This window comes from Lonchura striata, chromosome 3, assembly GCF_046129695.1.
Source record: "Lonchura striata isolate bLonStr1 chromosome 3, bLonStr1.mat, whole genome shotgun sequence".
NCBI lineage: Eukaryota > Metazoa > Chordata > Aves > Passeriformes > Estrildidae > Lonchura > Lonchura striata.
This window is the reverse complement of record NC_134605.1, coordinates 3,334,299-3,357,099: the sequence shown is the minus strand read 5'-3', so window position 1 is coordinate 3,357,099 and position 22,801 is coordinate 3,334,299. Positions and strand designations below refer to the sequence as shown.

Here is a 22,801-nt window from a genome sequence, read left to right as displayed (position 1 = left end):
GGCCTGAAGAAATTAGAAAAGAGAACCATGAATTCCTCTTTTCTGGAAGATTTGGGTGTTCTGTGATTGTTCTCTCAAAGTGAGTATCACGTTCTCTTAAAAAAAAACCCCCACATACATAGTTTCTATTTTAACTACAAAACTACATTTACCATACTATTAAAATGTAAATACAGCACTTCTAATCAATATAACATATATATAGTATAGTATACCATAATATAGCATTCAAAGTAATATTTTATATCTATTATAAATATATTATTATATTATTATATATACTGTTACATATATTAATATATTAATATATTATATAATTATAAATTAATATATATTATATTAGTATATAAATTAATATATATTATATTAGTATATAAATTATTATACTATTATATATAATTATATATAATGTTATATATATATATTATTCACATATAATACATTATTCAAATTAATATTTATGAAAAGCCAATCCTAAAATAGGCATTATTCACAGTCTAGTGGAAGCTGTCCATGTCCATGGCAGGTTGGTTTTACTAGATGACCTTTAAGGTTCTTCCAACCCAAACCATTCCATGCTTTCCCAAGCTGCTGCTCTGGGCGCTGCAAAGAGACAAAAGAAGAAAAAAAAAAAAAAACAAAAAAAAAAAAAAAAAAAAAAAAAAACAAAAAAAAAAACCACGAAAAAGCAAATTGAACCTGACAAAACCAAAACCAAGCAAAAAAAAAAAAAAAAAAAAAAAAAGATGAAAAAAACTAAAAAAAAAAAAAAACCCAACAAAAAAACAAACAAAAAAAAACCCAAACCACACTTATTTTCGCTTATTTCTCTATTAGAACAGGACAGAGCCAAACCTGGGGCAAGAAACGCCCATTTCAGCCGAAAACAACCTTTTATCCCTTTTTATCCCATCAGGCTTTTATCCCCTTTCCTCCCTAACGCCGCCGCTCCCCATCGGCGCTCTCGGCGATCGGCCATCGGCGGCTCCGCGATCGGCCATCGGCGGCTCCGCGATCGGCTCTGCGGCCTGCGCTGCGTGCCGGCGGGCGGGACGCGCCTGAGGGCGGGACGCGCCGGCCGCCATCGAGCGGGAGCGCCGCGGTGAGGGGCGCTCAGGGCCGGGGGCCGGGGGGGTGCAGGGAGGGCCTGGATCGGGGTTCCCTCTCTGCAGTTCCCGTCTTGCAGTGTCGCAGCCGTCTTCAGCACGGAAAGAGCCGGGTCGGGGCGGACGTACGGACGGACACGCTGCCCCCCCACTCGCGGTGCCGCTCCCCGGGGCTCTGAGGTGCAGCTCCCCGGGGATGTGAGGTGCAGCTCCTCGGGGATATGAGGTGCCGCTGCCCGGAATTCTCTGACGCCTCTCCCGTGTGCTCTGCCCGCAGGTGCTGCTGAGAATGGACATCAGGCCGAACCACACCATCTACATCAACAACATCAATGACAAGATCAAGAAGGAAGGTACGAGTGGCTGCCGGTCGCCTCTGGTTGTCCAACACGGCACTTGTCTTACAAAAGGGATTTTAGGAGCTCCCCGACGTCTCTGAATTGCTGAGCAGGAGTTGGTCGTGAGCTGAGCTCTAGGCAAACGCCTTGTTGTAATGAAACAGCAGCAAAGCAAATAATTGCACTTCCCACTAGATCAGGTTGCTGAGGTCTCCCTACAGCCCAGTCTTGAATGCTTTTAGGGATGGGGAGTGCTCTCTGGGAAACCTGTTCCAACACCTCACCACCCTGACAGTAAAGGCTATTTTCCCAATATCACATCTAAGCCTCCTCTCAGTTTGAAGCCATTCCCCCTTGTCCTGTTGCTCCAAACCCTTGTAAATAGTCCTTTTCCATCTTGTAGGCTCCCTTCAGGTACTGAAAGGCCAAAGTTAGATCACTCCTAAGACTTCTCTTTTCCAGGCTGAACAACCCCAAATCTCTCAGCCTTTCCTCACGGGAGAGGTGCAATAGTTCAAATGTAAGGTTTTTGTGTTTGAATGATTACACAATACAGATTATTTATTTACCTTGATTTGGATAGTGTTAAGGTTTAATTTGGCATGTGTTCAGGTTATTGTAGATAATTGAAGTAAATCCAGTGTAAGCTGCAGTAGTCTCATACAAAAATAATTTGGATCCAGAATACGAAAAAATACTTCATGTGAGTGAGAAAATTGATTAAATGTCCAACTTTAATTAGCCTTTAGGTAGTTACTGTTCTGCTGCATTCTTGTTTTACATCATGTCTCTACTGCTGCTTGTTTCAATTTTGATTTTCTAATCAGTCTGAGATGGCTGTCATTCATCATGCTTGAGTGTGTGTGCATATACCTGTATGAAAATACGTTTTTACATCCCTTTATGTAATTGTTCCTCCCTTGGAATGGCAGAATGGATGGCATTATAACTTCTTCAGTACGTAAATCCTTGAGGTATGAAACCAAATGCTGCACACCAGTTTACAAAACCTGGGCAAATAAATTTGTAATGATGCAACAGTTTTGACAAACTCGTGCACTCACTGTGTGAGCTACAGCTTGTAAAAAACACTGCTCCCAAAGGACAGCAGTCTTGGTAGAAGTGGGGATTTGCCTGTGACCTGCTGTAATCTGTTTTCTCCCTGGTGCCCAGAGCTGAAGAGGTCCCTGTACGCGTTGTTCTCACAGTTCGGTCATGTGGTCGACATTGTGGCTTTAAAGACCATGAAGATGAGAGGACAGGCATTTGTTATATTTAAAGAACTTGGATCATCCACCAATGCTTTGAGACAGCTACAAGGCTTTCCATTTTATGGGAAACCAATGGTAAGTTGTTTTTGTAAGATACTTGCCTTTTCTGTTTGAGAAGTTTGGGTTTTGCTGAATTTACATTTCTGCAGAGATCTTGGAAATCACTGTCAAATTTTAACTCCCTTTAAAATGGGACTGAAAACTGGCAGTTTTAATAGAAGCTAGTTCTGATTTTCTCAGATGTCCTCTGTGTAGCTCAAATGAATCTCCCTGTAGGTGCTACCTTGGCAGATGTTAAAAAGATGTTAGATAAATGGAGTTCCAATTTCAATGAACTAAAGTTAATAATTTCCATATTAGGGTTTTTTTTTAGACTTCTGTATTTGTGTTCAGAAAAAACTGAGAATTGTTTACTTCATAAGTGTACCTACATTTTATAACAATGTTTTTAATATAAAAGGTTTCTGCAAAAACAAAAAGGGTGTAAATACAGAGTTAATGTACGTGGTGCAAACTGTTCAGTATTAGTGACTGCAGAATATACTCTGTTTTTATTTTTTTTATTTTTTTCTTTTAAAAAGCGTATTCAGTATGCAAAAACAGACTCTGATATAATCTCTAAAATGCGTGGGACTTTTGCTGATAAGGAAAAAAGAAAGGAAAAGAAGAAAGCCAAAACTCTGGAACAGTCAGCAAATGCACCAAATAAAAAAGTTATCCAGGTAAGCTGCTTCTCTGTTCAGAAAAAAAACCAACCAAAAAACCCCAAATAAACAAACAAACCCCCCCCCCCCAAAAAAAAAAAAAAAAAAACAAAGAAAGAAAACCACAAAAAAACACACAAAAAAGCTATTCTAAATAATTTTTTAGGATTTGATGTTGTCTTTTGTTACTTTTCAATTCCCTAATTTGGGGTCTGTTGACTATCTGGAGCTCTTGAGCATTTACTAGAAGTAGAAGGAGAGGGGGCTGGTTATATAGTCCTTGCTGTTCATTCTTTTTTCTTGTTTGCTGTTGCCACATACAAGTAAAGATGTAGGGCAAAGGTACAACAAACCAAAGTAGAAACTAGCGTCTTAAGAAAAGGAAAAAAAAGGAGCATCTTTGTAAAACTATTTTGTGCTTATTTGCTAGGGTGCAACACAGAATTCAGCCAGTGCCCCAGGGACTACACCACAGAATCAGGTAATGTTTATTATTTTTATCACTAAAAGCACTAATGTTTTTAATTATTATCTATTAATAATATTTTGTTACACATGGGAACTTGAGGATATATTTTACAGCTTTGTTTTTGTCCTATGAGACATTTGACTAACAGCTACATGACAGTAAACAGAACAAATCCCTTTTTTACTGTATCTGACAGGAAATGAGAATCTGCAGTTTCTCATTACTATACAGAAAACAGCACTATTACCAAATCATACTGGATTCTTAAATTTGGACTGTGCTTAGTATCAGTTGAAGGATTCTTAATTTTTTTTTTTTTTCATTGCTAATAAGTTCCCTTTAACTTACTTTGTTCTAGCAGCAGATAAAGAAAAGGAAGACAACACCGGATGCCAAAATAGCTGCCTAAAAGCTTTATTTCAGGAGTTTGGAGGTTCTCTGCTCACTTTTTCTTTTTTCTCACAAGTGTCTTATTTTCCAAAGGATTATGTAGCGATGTAGGAACAACTCCCTATACTTCATTCATCTTGTCTGCTCAGTGACTTTCTAAAAGATTCATGTTAGAAGTGAAAGTGGTAAAGAGCCAGGATTTGCAGGAGAGCAAGTGCCATGGAAGAATATCTTTGCCTGCCCTGCCCCACATCTTTCTTGAGTACTGCCATTGCATACATAATCAGCAGGGGAAAAGGTGTTGCTCCCTGGATTTTCAGGCACAATATGTGAATGTCAGTTTGCATCAAAGCACAACACTTGAGTGTTCGGGTATTTCTTTGAACTTCAGAAGTTTATTTCCTAATGGCAGTACTTGGAATATTTCAGTCAGTAGAAGGAAATTGTTCTGCTGAGACTTTTTATTTGGCACTGCTTTGAGAATGTTTGAAGTTGGGGTGTCCAATTTATATTTATAATGTACTTGCTGACTTGAAGATTCCAGTATCAGCAAATGACTACTCAGCCTTGTATGTGGTGGGTGGCTACAAATTCATATTAGCAGGCGAATCTGTTACAAGACTAAAGCTCTAAATCTAAATGGGTTTCTAACTAAGACATTTTAATTGAGCTCTGTAATAAAATCATGTGGATTTTCTAGGTTTTGATTGATACTCAGTATTTTGGTTGTACTGCAGGTCAACAGGGCTTGGCTTCCTACTGTGAGTCCTTCATGCATTCTACCACTGCCTTACAGGTGTCTTGAATAGCACTGCAGCCACTACTGTGGCACCTGGGTGCAGAGAGTACTGCAGTATCAGCTCTTGACTAGTTGAGTTTAAATGTGACATCTAAAACAGTATGGTATTGTGATTTTTGTGGAAGTAAGAACCTCTCCAAATTAATATATCCATGTAAAAGAATGAAGGGGCTCTGTCTGCATCTTGATAAAGGTGTGGTGAAGCCCAGATAAAATGTGAGCAAAACTAAAGATATCTGAGTCTTGGTTCAAATAATCATGCAGACAGATGCAAAGGAACTGTATGCAACTATGTATAGTCTTTTGAGCTTTGATTTCTGTTGTTACAGGTGCCTGATAACCCACCAAACTATATCCTTTTCCTGAATAATTTGCCTGAGGAAACAAATGAGATGATGCTGTCCATGCTATTTAATCAGTAAGTTTTGAATATAAATGATTTCTCCTTTTAATTCTTCAGTAATCTGTATGTGTTTTCTCAGTTGGCATGGTCACTTTTTAGAAATAAGGGTTTGTTCTGAAGGTATTTCAATTGTTTGTCTTACTGGCAAGGTTACAGATGTCAGTTCTGATGACTTGGTTCAGAAAGCAAATCTGATCTTTTTCATAGCTGGCTTTGATTGTGAAATTTATCTGCTATCAATTTGCACTGGATTTAAGCTGGTGACTGTAATACTAAAGTCCATAGGACAGTAGGAGCAGTTCTAAGACTAGTTAGATTGCTTCTGTATGTGTACAGCTCTGATTAAACTGCTTCCACATAGTATTTCTTAATTGAAGCATAGTTCTAAGGCTAGAACATGTAAAACCCTTCAATTTAAATCTTTCATTAGCAATAACTATTGCACTAGTAGATGCTTCTGATGAGTAGCTACTGAAGAGAGATGTATATTGAGCTAAGAACTGTTTATTGACTCTCACCTTATTTTAAAGGTTTCCTGGATTCAAAGAAGTACGCTTAGTGCCAGGGCGCCATGACATCGCATTCGTGGAGTTTGAAAACGAGAACCAAGCAGGGGCTGCTCGAGACGCTCTCCAAGGATTCAAGATCACTCCATCTCATGCCATGAAAATCACCTATGCAAAGAAATAACTATATGCTCCTGTAAAGGAGTTCTGTGGATAGGTGTTTTTTTTTTTTAAAAAACATTGTTACTCTGATCAGCCAGCATGCTTGCTATTCTCTGCAGAAAACATAAGACTCAAATAGAATTGCCACAATGACCAGGGCACATGTAAAATTTCCACACATCCACCCAGATAACGACTTTTTCTGTTGAAATATTAATTTTTATAAAATAAAATATAATTATGCTGTTTTCGAGCCATGTTTTTTCCTCAAGTCTGTCTCATTATTGGCTTCAGGGAAGGAACCAATGGGGATATAAAGAACAAAGAACTTTCTAGAACCAAGGGATGACAGACATACTGATTGACAAGGGGAAGGGATAACAAAATGATTGACAACAGGGGAGGCGGGGAACTACACACCTGTCACCTCCCAGGGTAGTTCGGGGGGACAGTTTCCCAAGTCCCCTCCCACAGAAGCATTTTATTTTATAATCAACACTCCAAAAGGAGCCCCTTGGAGCTCTCCTGGACCACAGCAGCTGCCAGCAGCAGCCTCCCTTTGCGTGGGACCTCTCAGAGCCAGCGAGCTCTCAGGTTTGCTGCTCTGGAAGGATCACCCATCAACAATGGATCCTGGGCCAACAGCCCCACTCCTGGAGTTAAGCTTGAGTGCTGTTAAGCTTTTAGGTGGTATTCCTTTGGATCCTTGTTCTTTCTGTCCCCTTCTCAAATGCAAACACACACACACACACACACACACACACACACGTATAGTTCTCAGTACATTTCTTGTTTAATTGACTGCATTGTATTTGTTACTTTTTTTCCTTGTTATGCCTTAATTGACCAGTAAGTAATAGTGTGAATGCTGCCATTGAATTTTGTTGAGCTGTTGCTCAATATTCAATCTGGCTTTTACTGAACCTTGCCAAAGAATTTTTAAGCAATCTTGGACACTTGTTTGTAACAAGCCATGGGACATGAGGTGCAGGGTTGACATTGAAAAGCAGGAGAGTCATTCCAAAGTGACAAGTTTAACTGTCCATTTTATTACTCTTCTATGTATTTCACTCTAATAAGACAAGCCAAGCTTTTATTGGAGGCAGAATGTGTGTGGGATGCACTACAGTATTATCCCATAATACTGTGGTCTGAATGGCACCCAGGATGGAGTTTAAAAAGATTTGAGGAACCCTTGTCACTTGTTATTTGCCTCACAACAGGTTGCAAACAACACAGTTGGACTGCTGTCCTGGGTAAATATACATACAGATGATTTTTCCAAAGCAGTGCATCTTTTTTCGTGTCCTCTTCTTACCTATGAAATTATGACTGAAAACACCTGTGAGCCAGATCTGTGTGAGGCTGCAAAGGAGCAAAGCTTTGGGATTTGGGCACACTCCTCTTGATTTCTTTTCTCAGGCCTTTTGTGAGCACAGAGTACATCTACATGGAAAACTTTTGACTATACAGGATCTTGTGGGTCCATTGTCCCCCAGACATGTCAATGGGTGGCTGAGTTGTAATGCCAAATGACAAAGAGCAGTGCAAATGACACAAAGAAAACATGGTAAAAGAGGAAGAAGAGAAGCCCAGTGATGACAGGATGTGTGAGACACTGGCACATTGAGTGAGCTGCACTCCCATAACCTCTAGGCTGGATAGGTCTGGGTCTCACATTCTCTGCTTGGCTTATTTAAATTTTATTTATTTATTTACCTTTTTTTAAAACCATCAAAATAAAATACATACACTTAAAAATATGTCACCAAAATTTCAAGATACAATCAAAATACATTTAATCAAAACTACATCTAAATATCAGAACATATGTACATCTGTATCTATGAAGACTAATGCATAAATCCTATTCTTCAACTACTCTTCAAGCAGGCGGCAGCTTCTTCCTGAACTTGGAAGGATGAGAGCTCTTCTGGATGAGAAGCAAGGACTTTGCAGGTAGGAGACAATCAGAAGTGTCCAGACAAAACTTGGTAAGAGGATATCCAGTGAGGCCTGCGAAGTGGAGACACAAAATGTAACAAAGGCCACAATGCAAACCTAAAGCAGCTTAAGCTCTAGATTTCATGGGACACATTTCCTGCCAACTTCTAAACAGGGAAGCATGCTCCTGCTGGCAGACACTGGAGGCAGGCCAGGGGAAAACCCTGACCCACTTCCACAGGGCTGCCACAGGAGCAGCCTGGCCTCTGGGCTGCCCTGGGACAGCAGGAGCCCAGAGCCCTGTGCTGTACCCAGGAATGGCTCAGCTGCACATGCACCCTCCTGCTCCTCTCCCTGCCCCACAGCTGAGCAGCCCGACAGCTCCAGGGGCACTGGCAGAGCACAGCTCATTGCAGGGGCACACGGGGCACAGCTGTTCCCTGGGAATGTGCACAGGCTCTCTGGGCTGCCACAAGAGCCTTCCTCCCACCAGAGAGAGCCCAGCTCCCCCTCACCTCTGTGTGAGGCTGAGCCATGCTCAGCCTTCACCTTGTCTTCAGTCTGGAGTTTCTTCAGGCACCCCATGTCATGACTAGGAAGGGCGATGGAGAAAGCGGGGGCAGATGCACGCCCTTCCTTCGTATTTCGTCATTTTTGGCACAGCTAAGAGGTCAAATCCGGAGGTGTCCAACTCAGCATTTGGTCATCTTCCTGGAGAACATCCTGCCTTCACCAGCACAGAATGTTGGAGAGGTTCTCCCGCATGTATGGAGGTTTGCTGGCAGCACACTTCTTCAGTTTGTTGCCCATAACCTCATAGAGGGCCAGGGCAAGCCTGGTGGCCACCGTGCGGACGTTGGCACTTCGGACAGGCAGAGCTTTTTTGTCCAGGAAGGACCAGAGCACAGGCAGGGCGTAGCGCTGGATGACTTCAGGGCTCCTGGCGTAAACCCACTCCACGAGCTCTGCCGGGAGAGAGACACGGCTTCTTACCCACCAGCCTCCATGCAAACAAGGGTCTACCTCTGCTTTTGCTGCTTGGAAGCCTCTCTGGCTAAGATCAGTGAAAGAGCATGCACAACCCCATGATCCAGAAACGGGCAAAGCAGCTGGTGATCCTTGAAACAGAACCACCAACGCCTCAGGACTAATTTCTCCAACCAGAGCCTTGTCCCTGTGGCAGACTTTGTACCTTTACTAAATTATTTCACAATCTATTTCTGCATGAACAATGACTGAAATATCAAATTGCCTTTTATTCCTATTAAGGAGTTGTCTAAACCCACACTGAAGATTTGGAAATGCACCCTAGAGAGGCAATTAAGAGATTTCTAGTAAAAGGGATGATTCCATGTTTGTAACTTTGATGTCAAGTACCAAATGTCTAATCTGACTCTTCCCTTTGCTCAGTGGCACACAGCAAAGGGCAGTATGAGAACACACTTCAAAACTCCAGCCCCCCAGAGATGGCTGCTCTTTGACAGCTGGATAAGAAATATCAGTGATTAGCTGGTGTCTTTGGCAGAATGATTTTGTAGCTCACAACACAGAGCTGTTTCAAACTTCAGCGTGTCTTAGAGAATTACCCAGACCCCATTGCCGTGGCATTTGGGCATCTCCACATTTTAATGGCATTTCCTCTCCAATGTTAATGGCATTTTTTCTTATAATGTCCACTGAAATAGGGGCATAGAGAGAGAAAAATGCTACACAAGCAGATTGAAATTTAACCAAAACGCAAGTATTTTTCTCACATTGTTTCTGAAATCTGCTCTCTGCTCATTTTCTGAACTGAACTATATCAAACAAAGACAAAAATTTACTACTAACAGTATATCTGGAGGCCATACCTGCGATACAATCTGCGACATCCAGCAGAGCTTGGCCACTCATTTGGCTCCATTGATTGCTGCACTCTTTCATCAGTGATATTTTATCTACAAATGAAACATATGTTTTTGCTCACTCTTCTGAGGTCATAGGAAAAGACAGTGAGGAGGGAAAGGTCAGGGGCAACCCCATTTTATACAAGAAAGTAAATTTCTGCTGATTTTTAAATCCTTTTCATCTTTCCTTCCAGCCTACTTGGCAGGGTTTAAGATCCCAAAAGAAAAGTTCTCCTTTCACATTTGTAAATTCAAGCTTGTCTTCTGTACCAGGAGCTATGTTAAAACATTTCACATCAGGGATCTCAAGAGTTCGGTCACATGTAAGCAGTGAAAAGGGTTTGTATCCCACAGCAAAAAGGAAGAACCCCATCCTTGGGACTCAGGCAGTTCCTGAGTTCACAAAGCAGCTGAGCAGGAGAAAGTGGAAATGCCCCTTGGAGACCTGCCTCTTCAACACTCCATTTTTCAGTCATTTTCAGAGCTGACATAAATCTGTGTGGCAAAGGAATTTAGAGCAGCCAGTGCCCATGTAGATATTTGCTAGAGCAATCTTGCCCCACACAAAACAATATGTTGAACAAGGCACCATTGACATCTGGATTTAGATTTGTTATAAATAAATTAACTTGATGAATTGTAAGTTCCCCTTTGAAAAAAGAAAACAAAGAAGAAAGAGGGAAAATAGGCAGCTAATGCCTATAATGTAGAGCCTTCCAGATGGCTGCTCTGCAGAAGCTCTGATGGGCCAGTGTCCCTTCATGCCAACAGCCAAGCTGTTCATTTGGGAAGTCAGATGGGGCCCAAGCAAACTCCAAAACCCCTTTGCCTCTGAATTGTAGCAAAGCTGTAGTCCAGGACTTGCTCTTCAGACAAGCAGCACAGAGCCAAGGGCTCCTGGGACTTTTGGGAATTGCTGATCACATTCAAGCCTGTTTGGGGACTGGTGCATAAGGGGCTGCACCTCCACAGCTTCTGGTGGGTGTCAGCTGGAGCATTCCACAGACAACAGCAGCTATCAAGGCACTCAGTGTTCTCTTTGTGTGGGAGAGGCAGAGATGCAGTTGAGGAGAGTCCATGCTGGGGGTCAGCCTCACCTAAATGAGCAATTGATTCTTCCAGTGCTCTCATAGCCGCAGCGTGAACCCCGGGATCATTTGAGCTCAGGTTCTTTGCTATTCCTTCTACCAAACGGATCATCACAGGGTTCATGGCATCATCCAGGAGCCCTATGATTTCAGCTAGCACATCCAGCGCCTTCTGCCTCACTTTCTTGTGGCTGTCACATATTCTCAGGACAAAATAATCAAAAATCTGTGAAGAGAACAAACAACATGAAAGCTGGATTAAAATGTCCTTGTTTGAAGAGTGGCTGCAGCACTCAGAAGATCCTTTCTCTCAGGTCAGCACTTGCTTGCCCAATTTCACTGTTTTCCTGTGGGCCACTCACTGGAATGGTTGTGCAACCTCATGCTGCTTGAAAGATTTTCTTCTGTTTTTAAGTGGTTTGGTTGGGGACAAAATAGTTCCTATGGTATTTCTCTCCACTATAAATCATTAAATCAATTCAATTTATTAATGAAAAAGGCTTCCTTTGCTTTACAAGTAAGGAAGCAGATATTTACAATGCCCATTTTTCTATATGGTTGCCTCACGTACTGAGGGCAATTATGATTTTGCCAAAACTATGGCTGGAGGAGATATAAGTTTTGTTTGTCTCAGAATCTGTGTCTGGAGAAGTGCAGGGCTCTGATCAACTCTTCCAGGATCTCTAACTAACAGGTGAACTTCTGAAATGTAATGTACTGTACAACTCTCATTAGAGCAGGTTCAGTCCACTTGACAGCCACATTATCAGGCACCTTTTTCTGGAAAAAGGGAAAAAGCAGTTACTGGGAGGAGAAGGCAGAGATCTGTTCTTAGATGTTTTCCTCCTTTTCAAAGAGAATAAAAAGCCCCCCAAGAAGGGTGAGCACTGTCTTTACCAAGAGGATTAGGGACAAGGATGGAAATGAGTAGCCAGAGTTGTGCCTGTGCAAGACAAGATGGAGTCTACAGATGTATTCTTTAAAAAATCCTGGGTTTAAACAAACCCAGCCTGATACTTCTGTTCCCCATGCAAACCCATTTTTAATCTGGATTGTAATTTCCATGCTTTCAGTGGCTGAATTCCCTTCAATTAACCCAACTGGGAGTAGGAGACAGCAGCAGTTACACCAGAAGAAAATTCTGTCATCATCTGATGAACAGCATCAATAGGCACCTGCCAGACAAATACAGCTGGACTGAAATAACTTGTCCTGAAGCCTGGACCTGAATTAAATTTGTCTGGGTAAGAGGGACCAGCCTGTCCCAAACAGCCAGGATGTTGTGCCAAGACACACTGAATTACCTTTACAGGCTTGGGAAAGGAGCTAAAGGAAAGGAATAATGAAAATACCCTACATACTTGGACAATGTTATTGGAGATTAGCTGGGGGCTGTTTTTGCACAGCTCTAGGAGGAGTGCCACTCCTTCCAGCCGTGTTTGAAACCCCTTGGCTTCCAGGAGCTGGTAAAGTTTGTGGAGTGGTTCCATCTCTTCTGCAGCTGCAGGTAACGTGGCCTGGACTTTTGCATGGTGTAATAGGTGTCCATCAGAAGTAGACTCCACCCTGGAAAACAAAACCAAATTAGAACCTCTTGGTGATAATAGCTTCAGTTAAATGTGAGCAAATATCTTGAGCTTTCCTAATGATGTGATTTCAAGCTAGAAAAACATGAGGCTCTGAAGAACAACGTGGACCTTGTGACAATCATTACAGGAGACAAACTGCTAGTAACATTCTCGCCAGTTCTCACTCAGGAAAACCAAGGATGAGATGCATCTCATCTATCTTCAGATGGCTTCCAAGGTGCACTGCTCACATTGCTTTGTGGGGAAAGAGAGATGCTACTTCCAAGTTTAAATGCCTCCTCATATGGGATGTGTGTGTCTTATAATAAGGAAACTCATCACTCCGGAGAAGTGCCTCTACAACCAGCCATGACAATTTGGAAAAGTAACTCAGATGCATCTGAGCAGGTGAACAGGGCCATATGTGAAGGATCCAGAAAATCAGTAACAGAGATAAAACCAGAAGCCAGACATCCCAGAACTATGCTCACATTTCATTTGCTTCCCTAGAGACTAGATCCACAGCTTAACAACCCCACTGGGAACAATTCTCCTCGATCAACCTGTCTCATCCATGAGCACGGGAAGATGCTACTGAGGCACGTGGTCACTTTCCTGACACCACTGAGTGTGACAGGGCTAAATAAATACCCTCTGTTATCAGAGGAGAACAGGTACAAGTAGCTCTGCCATTGGAATGAAGAGACAGCGAGGACCAAATTCCTGTCTTAAATGCTGATTGCAGCACAGGGGGAAATAAACCAAACATGCTGTCCATCAAGTAAACTATATGAAGGACGGGAATATCAAGACAAAAAGTCCACATTGAGACACCTGTTGACCAAAGCTGCTCAGGAATTGCCTTGCTACTTACTACTCAAACTTGGTACTGCTTGAGGGTAAGAAAACCATGACTCAGCCAGGCCAAACCACATGGTGAGAACTGCATCTTTGTGGAATGGCATCTTGCTTCTAGACTGGGACTTCTCATCAAAACATCCATCTAAAAAAGACTCTACTCAGATGAAAAAAGCCTTGGTTGAATTTACTTGTCTCAAGTCAGGCAGCAGAAACTTGGCCCTGTCATAGCCTCCACAACACCGCCCTTGCCACTGCACTGGATTGTCTGAGCTGCAACCAATGGGTGTCTTTTTGTCTCTCCATTTTTGTGAAAACCCTTCCAGAGAAGTTGTGTTCAGTGTAATGCAGAGGTAGATATTTTTTATCCTAGAGCATTTGTAGGGAAAGGAAACAATCTCTGGCACTGGTCATCTCTGTCAGAAAGATTTTCCTGAGGGAGAGGCATGTAAAACTTGTCATATGCTTGGTCACATCTCACAAAAGTGCTCAGTACCGTTTGCTAGAAGACATCGTGGCCTGGGGCTTCTTGGGGCCATCATTCCTCTTCTCCACTGGCTCCTTGACAGCTGGGCATTCACTCTTCTGGTTTTCCATCTCCTACAAAGACATGGAGAAACCCCATCCATCTTTAGAATATAAAATAGGAAATTCCCTGTTTAAAACACCAGTTAGAACCGGGATCACTGCTATCAAGGCTTAGGGAAACATTTCCTAACTTACAGAAGGAAACAGACCAGAGATTCAGTGATGCCAACTCTTTGCTTTCTATAGCCCAAGGCAGGTTATGGGTGCTACCATACTGAGCAGCAGTCTGAAACCCCAAATTCATTAATCTTGAGCACAAATGGGAATTATGAAAACTGGTAGGCAATGAGTGTTCTTAAAGGAAGCAGCAGAAAAAATTGGACTCTTTGTGGGTCAGCCCATTGTGTTGGAAGTTGATTTGGTTCAACACTCACTCTCCCTGTGCCTGCACAAAGGCACACTCCTTTCTATATTTTTTCAATAAAAAAGTAAAATCCCCCTCCAAACAAACAAAGAATTTTTTGCTGGATGCTGCTGGATTCACCAAACTTCTTCCAGCTCCACAGGGCTTGAGAGCAGGGCAGTATTCCCAAAAGACAGACAGAAATTGTAGTAACTAGTCTTGACTTGGACATCTTTTGTATATTTGGAAATTTTCTTGGTACTACTAGTTTGAGTGTCTTAAAGATACTGTTATCTTCAGACTGTTATCTCCTATTCTCTAATTGCTTTACTGGGGGCAGAGCAGGGACAGCGTGGTGGGGGCCTTACTCTTAAATGTAAATCCATTTTCTCCTCTTTCCCTTTCTTCATTGTGACCAATATTCAAAATATTCAAAATCTCACTTTTTCCCTAATAATATCAGTCCCTTTGCGGCTTGCAAATGAACAGGCTGAGGTTTACCAGCTCATTCCCAGGAGCAAAATGATTCAGCAGAAGAGGAATGAGATAAAGACAGATTGGGTATGTTTGATCTCGTATGAGTGGTGGCAGTACTTGCACAAAGGAGACATTTCTCCTGCTAAGCACTTACCTTCTTCTTAATTCTTGCCAGAATGTCTTCCAGGTCACAGGTGGAAAGAGATCGTTCCAAAAGCATTTTCAATTTTTGGTGACTCAGCAATATCTTTACCATCTCCTGTCCAAAATGCCTAAGGAGGGATGGAAGGAAGGATGGGAGAAAGGAAGGGAGGAAGGGAGGAAGGAAGGAAGGAAGAAAATGAAAATGAAAAAATGAACAAAGGAAGGGTATCTTAAACTCATCAGGTGCAATCCTTGCATGAGAAGGCATTACCTACTCAGCAAAGAGGGAAATTTCCCTCTACTTGACACTGCACAGTGTTGTCAGCTGAACACAAGAGACAAGAGGAGAATGTGGGGCCACAGAAAAATATCATTTCACTCTGAAACTGTGGGTGTTCCCAGAGAACATGCAAAATACATCTGCTTTGTTGTCAGAGCCTATTAGCAGTGTCCTGCTGCCATTGCACAATAATTTGCCTTTCTTTAACTGGCAGGGAAGCCAGGACAAAACACCTCATGCGTCCTATTGATTATTCTATACTATATGTATGCACAGAGGCAGCTAGTTGCTCTCGTGTTCTTGGCAGCTATTAATGGGAATTTCATCATCAAAGTAAGGGGCTTTTGGCAGTTTGGGTTGATCTGGCCACTAGGAAATCACAGTCTTCTTCAAGAAGAAATTTGGAGGTCACTGAGCCACAGATAACAGCATTGCAGAAATCTGTGGAAGGGGTTTAGAAAGACTGAACACATTGGCTAACAAACCTTGAAATATTTCTAGGAAAGTCTTAATGAGAAACAGATGTTTGGGATCCTTCAGTGAATAACATTAGCCAACACTTTGGCTTTGTGTTGTGCACCTAAGACCAAACAAAACTGTTTGACAGACTAATTGGAGCTCTTTTGATCTCAGTAAAGAATCCTTCAAGTTACAGGAAGTTGATAATGCACCTTTTTGCTGGCCAACCTCAGGTTACCAACCACAGTCATTTCCCAGGCAACCCAAAGCAGGGGTCACAGCACCAAGGCTGTCTGAGCTCAATAAGTGTTTGCACAATGCTCCCAGGCATGTGGAGTGACTCTTGGGGCCCCCTGCACATGGCCAGGAGCTGGACTGGGTGACTCTGACAGGTCCATTCCAACTCAGCATATTCTCAGAGTCTATGCCCCTTAGCCACACAGCGAGGTCACTTTTTATTTCCTTCAGTTTCCACTCATTTGTGGTTTTACCTTTCTAGCCAGACACAAAATGGTTTTCCTGTTTGAGGAGGTGAAATGAAGATCATTACCTTGTGTCCTGGTGACAGTCCTGTGCAAGCTTCCCTGCCACATGTGCCAACATCTCAGCCCTGGGTGTGCCTGCCAGCTTTGTGACTCCCATTCTCTCCATCAAAGACAGGAGGAGCTCGGCCGCGCACTTCCGCACCTGGACGTAGCGGCTCCTGGGAAGAAGAGAGAAACACTGGGCACAAGGAGAAGGAGCAACAGCAGCACAGGCCTTGGCCAGAGCCTGTTCCCTGTCCTTGCTGGGGGAAGGAGGCCCGGGCTCTCCCTGCAACTTCAGACACCTGTAGAAGGTTCTGCCCTCAGATAAACACAAAGTTAGCATTGTACAGAAGGACTGACTGCGAGGAAGAGGGAGGAATTCAGTCTCCCTGCACTATCCGATACTCCATTTCTTTCACAGTATTTTCTCTGAGAAAGATTACAAGAATAGATCACATACGAATTATTAAGAAATTAAGGACAATTCATGCTGACCCATCAGAGGGCACCCACTACACAGAGCTGCAGCAGGATTGATGCTCTTTCCACCCATTTCTCCCCAAATCTGCAGAACTTCGGAAAAAAACAAATGCAGGGAAAACATGCTGTGGGCTGTGAAGTTGCAGAATATCCAGCAATGCAGCCTGTTTCTTCTGTGAGGCTTGGCAATGGATATATCTGAGTGTTTTACCCTATTGAAAAGCTGAGGAAAGGGTGGCAGGCATTTTAGCCAGGTTGTCCTGTTCTAGAGAGTGCCTCTTGGGAACTAGCAGCCCAGCACCAACAGTTAAGGCAGCATTTTCTTCAGCTGTCCCATGGTAGTTGGCCTGTGAAAGTGCCTATAAAGTGATTCATCATCTCAAGGCTAACCTGAAACATCAGTTTGAATTGAAAGTAGAGCTCTAAGGCCAGGACAGTCATACAAGACTCCTTTTGGCAGGAGCTCTACCTGCTGTGTAGGCTGTGCCTCACCAACGCATTCTCCCCCATGTGCTCTAGGCAGCAGCAAACACCCTCCTTATTTCTCAAATTAATGGCATCAAGAGGAGACATGGTTTTCCCAGGGTCTCTGTGGTTAGTGCTGTTAAATACCAAACACCATTCACAGCTGCAAAAGCACAAAAGCACAAGGCTCTATCCTTGGCCTTTCATTTCCCCAGTGGTTACCATGTCTAAGAAAATCTGACAGACTGGGAGAACTCCAGGAGGCAGCAGGAAGCTGCGTGAGAGGAGCTCTAGTTTGGATATCAGGAGAAAAGTTTTCCACCCAGAGGGTGGTTGGGCACTGGAACAGGCTCCCCAGGGCAGTGGTCACAGCACTAAGCCTGACAGAGTTGAAGAAGCATTTGGACAACAATCTCAGGCACTTGGTCTGACCCTTGGGCTGTTCTGTGCAAAGCCAAAAGCTGGACCTGATGATCCTGAAGGGCCCCTTCCAACTCCCCATATTCTACAGTTCTGTGATTCTGAGAAGTTCTATGATTCTGCTGCAGGAGGGCAGAAATAGGTGACAAGAGGAAAGAAATGAGGTAGATCAGAGAATCAAGTCCCTGAGTTCACAGAAGATGCAGGATACAGGACCCTTCCCTCCCACCATTCCCACTCTCTCTCTCATCCCTTCCCCCACTCACACAGGAGAAGGTGAAGAATATCATTAAAAGAAGAACCTACTTGACTCCCCTGTCAATGAGAGTAGTCATTGCTCGTGCAGGAGTCACATTTTCCACCATGAGCCCCAGGGCGTGACAGGCTGCCTTCTGTATGAACTCTGGGGAGTTCCACACCATCTGGAGAAGGACTGGTGCAACCTCTTCTACCTCAGAGTCCATGTCCTTCTTCAAGTTTGCAAAGAACTCTCCCAGAGTGACAATTGCAGAGTAGGACACCTTTGAACGGAGGTTGGTCACCTGGGGAAGTCATGAGGGAAAACATAAGAATCACCTTGAAAAGAAATCAGTTGCCTTCAACAGAAGTCCCAGGAAATGACAAAACATCCTACTGTGTCCAGAGAAACATAAAAGCACAAGAAGAGCAGAAGAGCACAAGCACGGAAAGCACTTACCCAGTTTCTGGCCTCAGACCTGCTTATTGCAGGCTTTAAAAAAAAAAAAATCACTAAAGTGTTCTATTTTACACTTCTAAAATGCCCACTACTTTGATTTCAGGTCCTTTTGCTAGTAAATTAAAACAAGGACTGCTTTCAAATCATAAAGGCACAAGTCATAAAGATAAAAGAGTCAGGTGCTTCTATTCCAGAAAGCAACACTAGCAGCTGAAGCACTCAGCCAGGAAACAGAAAACTCAGCCTCAGGTCTACAGAATAATTTGCAGTGTTGAATTACAGCTTGGGCAGAGATTAGGATTCTGGTAAATAATGTCATCAGTGTCTCAGTTTCTGCATTTGCACATTGCATTATAATGGCACCTCACTCGAAGAACAAGTGTCAGATACCTGACCTACCAGTAAATACAGCTACATGTACACACAGAGCCTACAGAGAGCTGACAGACATTAGAAATAGAAGGTCTAAAACCAGAAATGAAGACATGCCCTGAGCACACATGGAGATGAACAAGCACATACCTACTCTACACACCATGTATGGAGTATGGGGAACAATTCAGAGCAATGTTCTCACCTCACTGGTAAGTGCCAAGCAAATATCCCGAAGTCGAGAGAGCAGGACATCTGAATGGGATTCAGCCAGCTGTTTGATCTTGAAGAGTCCCTTCTCCTTCTGCTCCCTGAAAGGCAAGTACCAAAAAGATTGATTGATATTTCTCTCCATCCAAGAACTAGGCAGCACCCTCTGAAATGACCAGGCTGGCAGCTCATCCAAACCACAGGAGGTGCTTTTCAAGGAGCACTTAATGAAATCGTGGAACACGTTGCCACAGGATGCTGTGGCTGTCAAAAGCATATAAAAATCCAAGAGGCAAACAGAGGGGTATCAGAGTCTTCATTTGTGGCTGTTTAAGAAGACAGTATTTCTGAAATCTCTGGCACATGATGCCCCTCTGTCACTGCTTCCTAGAAGCTGTGAGACTGAGCCATGCTGCTGTTTCTTGTCACCTCCCTGTACCAGTCCCTGAGACACAGTCCCATGGGGCTGTTACTGGGGCATTTTCCTTCCTTGTCAGCCCCAGCAGGCAGTTCAGCAGGGAGAGTCTGCGCTGCCACTCTGGAGCCGAGTTTCCACTCTTCAGTCTAAGCTTGTGTGTCACCCACTCCACCTCACACATTCCCCTAAAAAGCAGCAGGATATCCTAGAAGATTCCACCCCTGGGCAAGAACTGTTGAAACCCTGGCTTTTCCCAAACCCCCCTGCCTAAAACAACCCCCACAACAGCAACATGTTATTTAAAAGTTGCAAAAAACTCCATCTCCCAACACTTGCTTTCTGTAGGCTCTCAGCCAGAGGAAGGTCTGTGAGGCATCAGGGCTGCAGCACAGGGCTGGTGACTGATCCCATGGGCACCCCTGAGTGTCATCCTGACCCCCACATCTGCAGGAGCTCTCTGCACCTCACAGGGCACCAAAGAGAAATGGGGAAGAGAAAGGGCAGAGCAAATGTGGCTGCACAAGGAGATGCATCGGGACAGATTTTTCATGCTTATGCCAGTGTGAATGGAGGCCTTACCCCTGTGTGAATGAAGCATCCACCAGAGAGTGATCAAAAAGACACCAAAAACAAAACCAATACCACCTAACATTGTAGGGTTATCATCTCTGGGCCTCCTTCTGCCTGTGTATAATTTTGGGACACATTGTGAGTATTGACAAAACATCTCAGGCCCATATGAAGCAGTGAGAAGGAAAAAGCTGAATTCCAAAAGTGCAGGATTCCTAGAGGATTTTCTTTCTTTTTCCTTCTCTTCTGCCATGAGCCCTTAGGAGTAATGACAGACTGAGGGACTTGAAAGCACAACTCAGTCGGTTTCTCAGAAAGAAGAACTCCCTGGAGCTGTTTCTGGGACTGCCATGCAGGAGGTCACAGGGAGACCCTGTCACCTGCCATTGCTGGCAGCAGCAGGAGCAGAGAGGAATCTTAATCCCACTGGGTCAGTGGCCCAAGGCACCCAAACCTGCACGAAAAACTGCTGCCATCCTGCTCTGCCTTCAGTCAGCAAATCATCTCATCCCACAGCTTTCTCTCTCCCCTCAAGATTTCCTTTGCAGCCCCACAGAGCAGCAGGCAAACTGAGGAAACAGCATGGAGCTGCTGCAGCTGGAGCACTGCTGCCGAGCAAGGCTGAGGAAAGGCTGCTCTCAAATCTTGATCCTCTCAGTGCTCTGCAGTAGTTTCACCAGTGCCCTTCGGCCCTCTGGGCTCTCGGGGCTCAGAGGCAGCAGCAAGACTCGCTTCTAACCAACCTTAGTGCTAAAATGGACACAGTGAACGGGGCCTTTCTTACCACTCATCGCTGCCGAGCGAGGAGAGCCCCTCCAGCAAGGACTTCTGTGGGTCGGCAGGGGCTGCGTTCTTCTGTACAGTCCCACGGCGTGGCTCTTCTCGGTGTTTGGCACCAGCGGCCGTCTCCGAGGTCACTGTAAGGACAGGGTCGGCCATGGGCGCTGCAGCCCCGGGCAGGGCACCCCGCCATGGAGCGGCCTGCAGCCCATCTCCCAGCCAGGGCTCCCTGGGCACACACGGGCACTGGGGCAGAGGCTTCCCTGCTGCCTGGCGCCTTGGGCTCCTTGCTTTCCCCCAGCCTCCCCGGCTGGGCACAGCTCCAGGCTGAACCTGACCATGGCCCCGCAGCGCCAGCTCCCCAGTGCCACAGGGGCCACAGCCAGAGGCAGGTTCCTGCGGCCACATCTATAGTCCCAGAATCTAGATGAACTGCTCTAGACTCTGTAGGGTTTTTGCGCTCCCTTGCATGTTGTCACAAAGTATGGAGGAACCATAACATCAAAAATATTCAGACAGGAGCTAATCTGGGTGTCACTGATGTACCGCAGCCACTGACACCAGTGACAATGCTGAATTATGTAGACATACACATCTAGATTCACTATGGATGGAGAGCCACGTCAGGTTAGCTCTGAAAAGCTGCATGCAGAGCCGGACAGCAGCACAGGCAGAGGGCCCAGATGATGAGTGCACAACTGATCCTGGTGGTTCTTGTAGGTGCACAGTGAGCACACCCTGGCAGACTGCCCTGCAGCTTATCCCTGCAGTCACAGCAGCCTCCTGGCACCAGTGCTGCAGTTTGGATTATCAGGATGGGCAAAAGCCAGAGCTTAGGCCTTTACCACGATTTCATTCAGCTCAACTTTCCAGCAGATCTCTAAGAACCAACTGCTGCAGTACTACCAAGCTGGAGTAACTCCAAAGTAGCTTTGCTGTTCAATCTCAGGACAGGCTATGGACCCAGGATCCCAGCTGTGCTGGCTGAGGCAGAAGGCAGTTTGTGCTCCTTGGGCAAGGACAAACCCATGCAGGAAAAAGCTGCCATGGAGCAGGCTTACCTGAGGAGCTGTGTGGGACGCTGCCATCCCCACGGACGATGGGTGGTAAGGGCACATTGTCCTGCTTCCTCAAGACCTTTTTCTTCAAGGCACCACCAGGGTGTTTTTTCTGCACTCCAGAAGCTGTGCCATTGACAGGTGGTAGGTTAATCCCTGCAGGAACCAAATAGGAGTTTATAAGTGGAGGGTGCTGGACAGGCTGATGATGAAAAGAGCCTGGAAACTTGCTGGAGGTGGGTAACATCTCTTTGTTATCCCAAAGAACTTCAAATATAGCAAAAATATACCACTTTATACCAAGTATAACACTAAAATGGGCCAATGATCACAGAATCACAGAATCCAAGAAGAGTTTGGTTTGGAGGGCACCTTTAAGCACCATTTAGTCCAACCCCTGTGAGCAGGGACATATTCATCTCTGGTGTTTTCATTAGAAGGAACTGAATTTTGTTTTTTTTCAGGTTGAAAAGCATTCTTTTGGAGTCACCTTCTCGGGAGGCTGCTCTCCAGGAGAGAGTTTGAACCCTCAGTGTACTTTGCAAGACAGAATTTTCTACTCTGAAAGACTTTAGAGGTAAAGGTGGGAGGCTGATATTCTGGTACTGACTCAGTGAGGCCATAGGGAAGACACTTCACGCCTCTGTATTTTTCTTTGGGAAAAATAAATAAATCCTATTTAAGCTTCCACTCAGATGCAAGCCAAACAGCCCCCCAGTCTGATTGCAACAATGTGCAAAGGGCAAGCAAGTGGTCAGAAAGGACCACAAGTGTAGCCACCACTTACTTGCTTCAGCTTCATCCCCGGGCTCAACTGTATCAGGAGGCTGCAAGAATCTTTTATTTTTTCTTCTATTCTTTATCCCTTCCACTATATGCTCTATGTCCTTTGGCTCTAAGTGCTCTTCAGCCAACTTCCACAATGCAGCACGGATCTAGGTGCAATGGAAATACATCACAGACTGTAAGCAGAGACACACAAACCAGACACAACATCTCATCCCGGGCACAGAGTCCATAA

At 44.2% G+C, this 22,801-nt stretch overlaps 2 protein-coding genes across 2 annotated transcripts; one reads left to right on the top strand and one right to left on the bottom strand.

Moving 5' to 3' along the window:
• Positions 1–1,035: 1,035 nt before the first annotated feature.
• On the top strand, positions 1,036–6,401 carry SNRPB2 (small nuclear ribonucleoprotein polypeptide B2). The gene is made up of 7 exons (XM_021552538.2): positions 1,036–1,102; positions 1,384–1,459; positions 2,618–2,790; positions 3,297–3,437; positions 3,850–3,900; positions 5,407–5,495; positions 6,011–6,401. Exons 2-7 carry the CDS (start codon positions 1,396–1,398, stop codon positions 6,168–6,170), a joined length of 678 nt encoding a protein of 225 aa, XP_021408213.1. The 5' UTR covers positions 1,036–1,102; positions 1,384–1,395; the 3' UTR covers positions 6,171–6,401.
• A 2,420-nt stretch (positions 6,402–8,821) lies between these two features.
• On the bottom strand, positions 8,822–20,881 carry LOC110484853 (TOG array regulator of axonemal microtubules protein 2). The gene is made up of 10 exons (XM_077782529.1): positions 20,727–20,881; positions 18,950–19,055; positions 17,982–18,217; positions 16,334–16,486; positions 15,055–15,172; positions 13,989–14,092; positions 12,428–12,632; positions 11,076–11,292; positions 9,679–9,768; positions 8,822–9,057 (listed from the first exon to the last, which is right to left on the bottom strand). Exons 1-10 carry the CDS (start codon positions 20,879–20,881, stop codon positions 8,822–8,824), a joined length of 1,620 nt encoding a protein of 539 aa, XP_077638655.1.
• Positions 20,882–22,801: the final 1,920 nt, after the last annotated feature.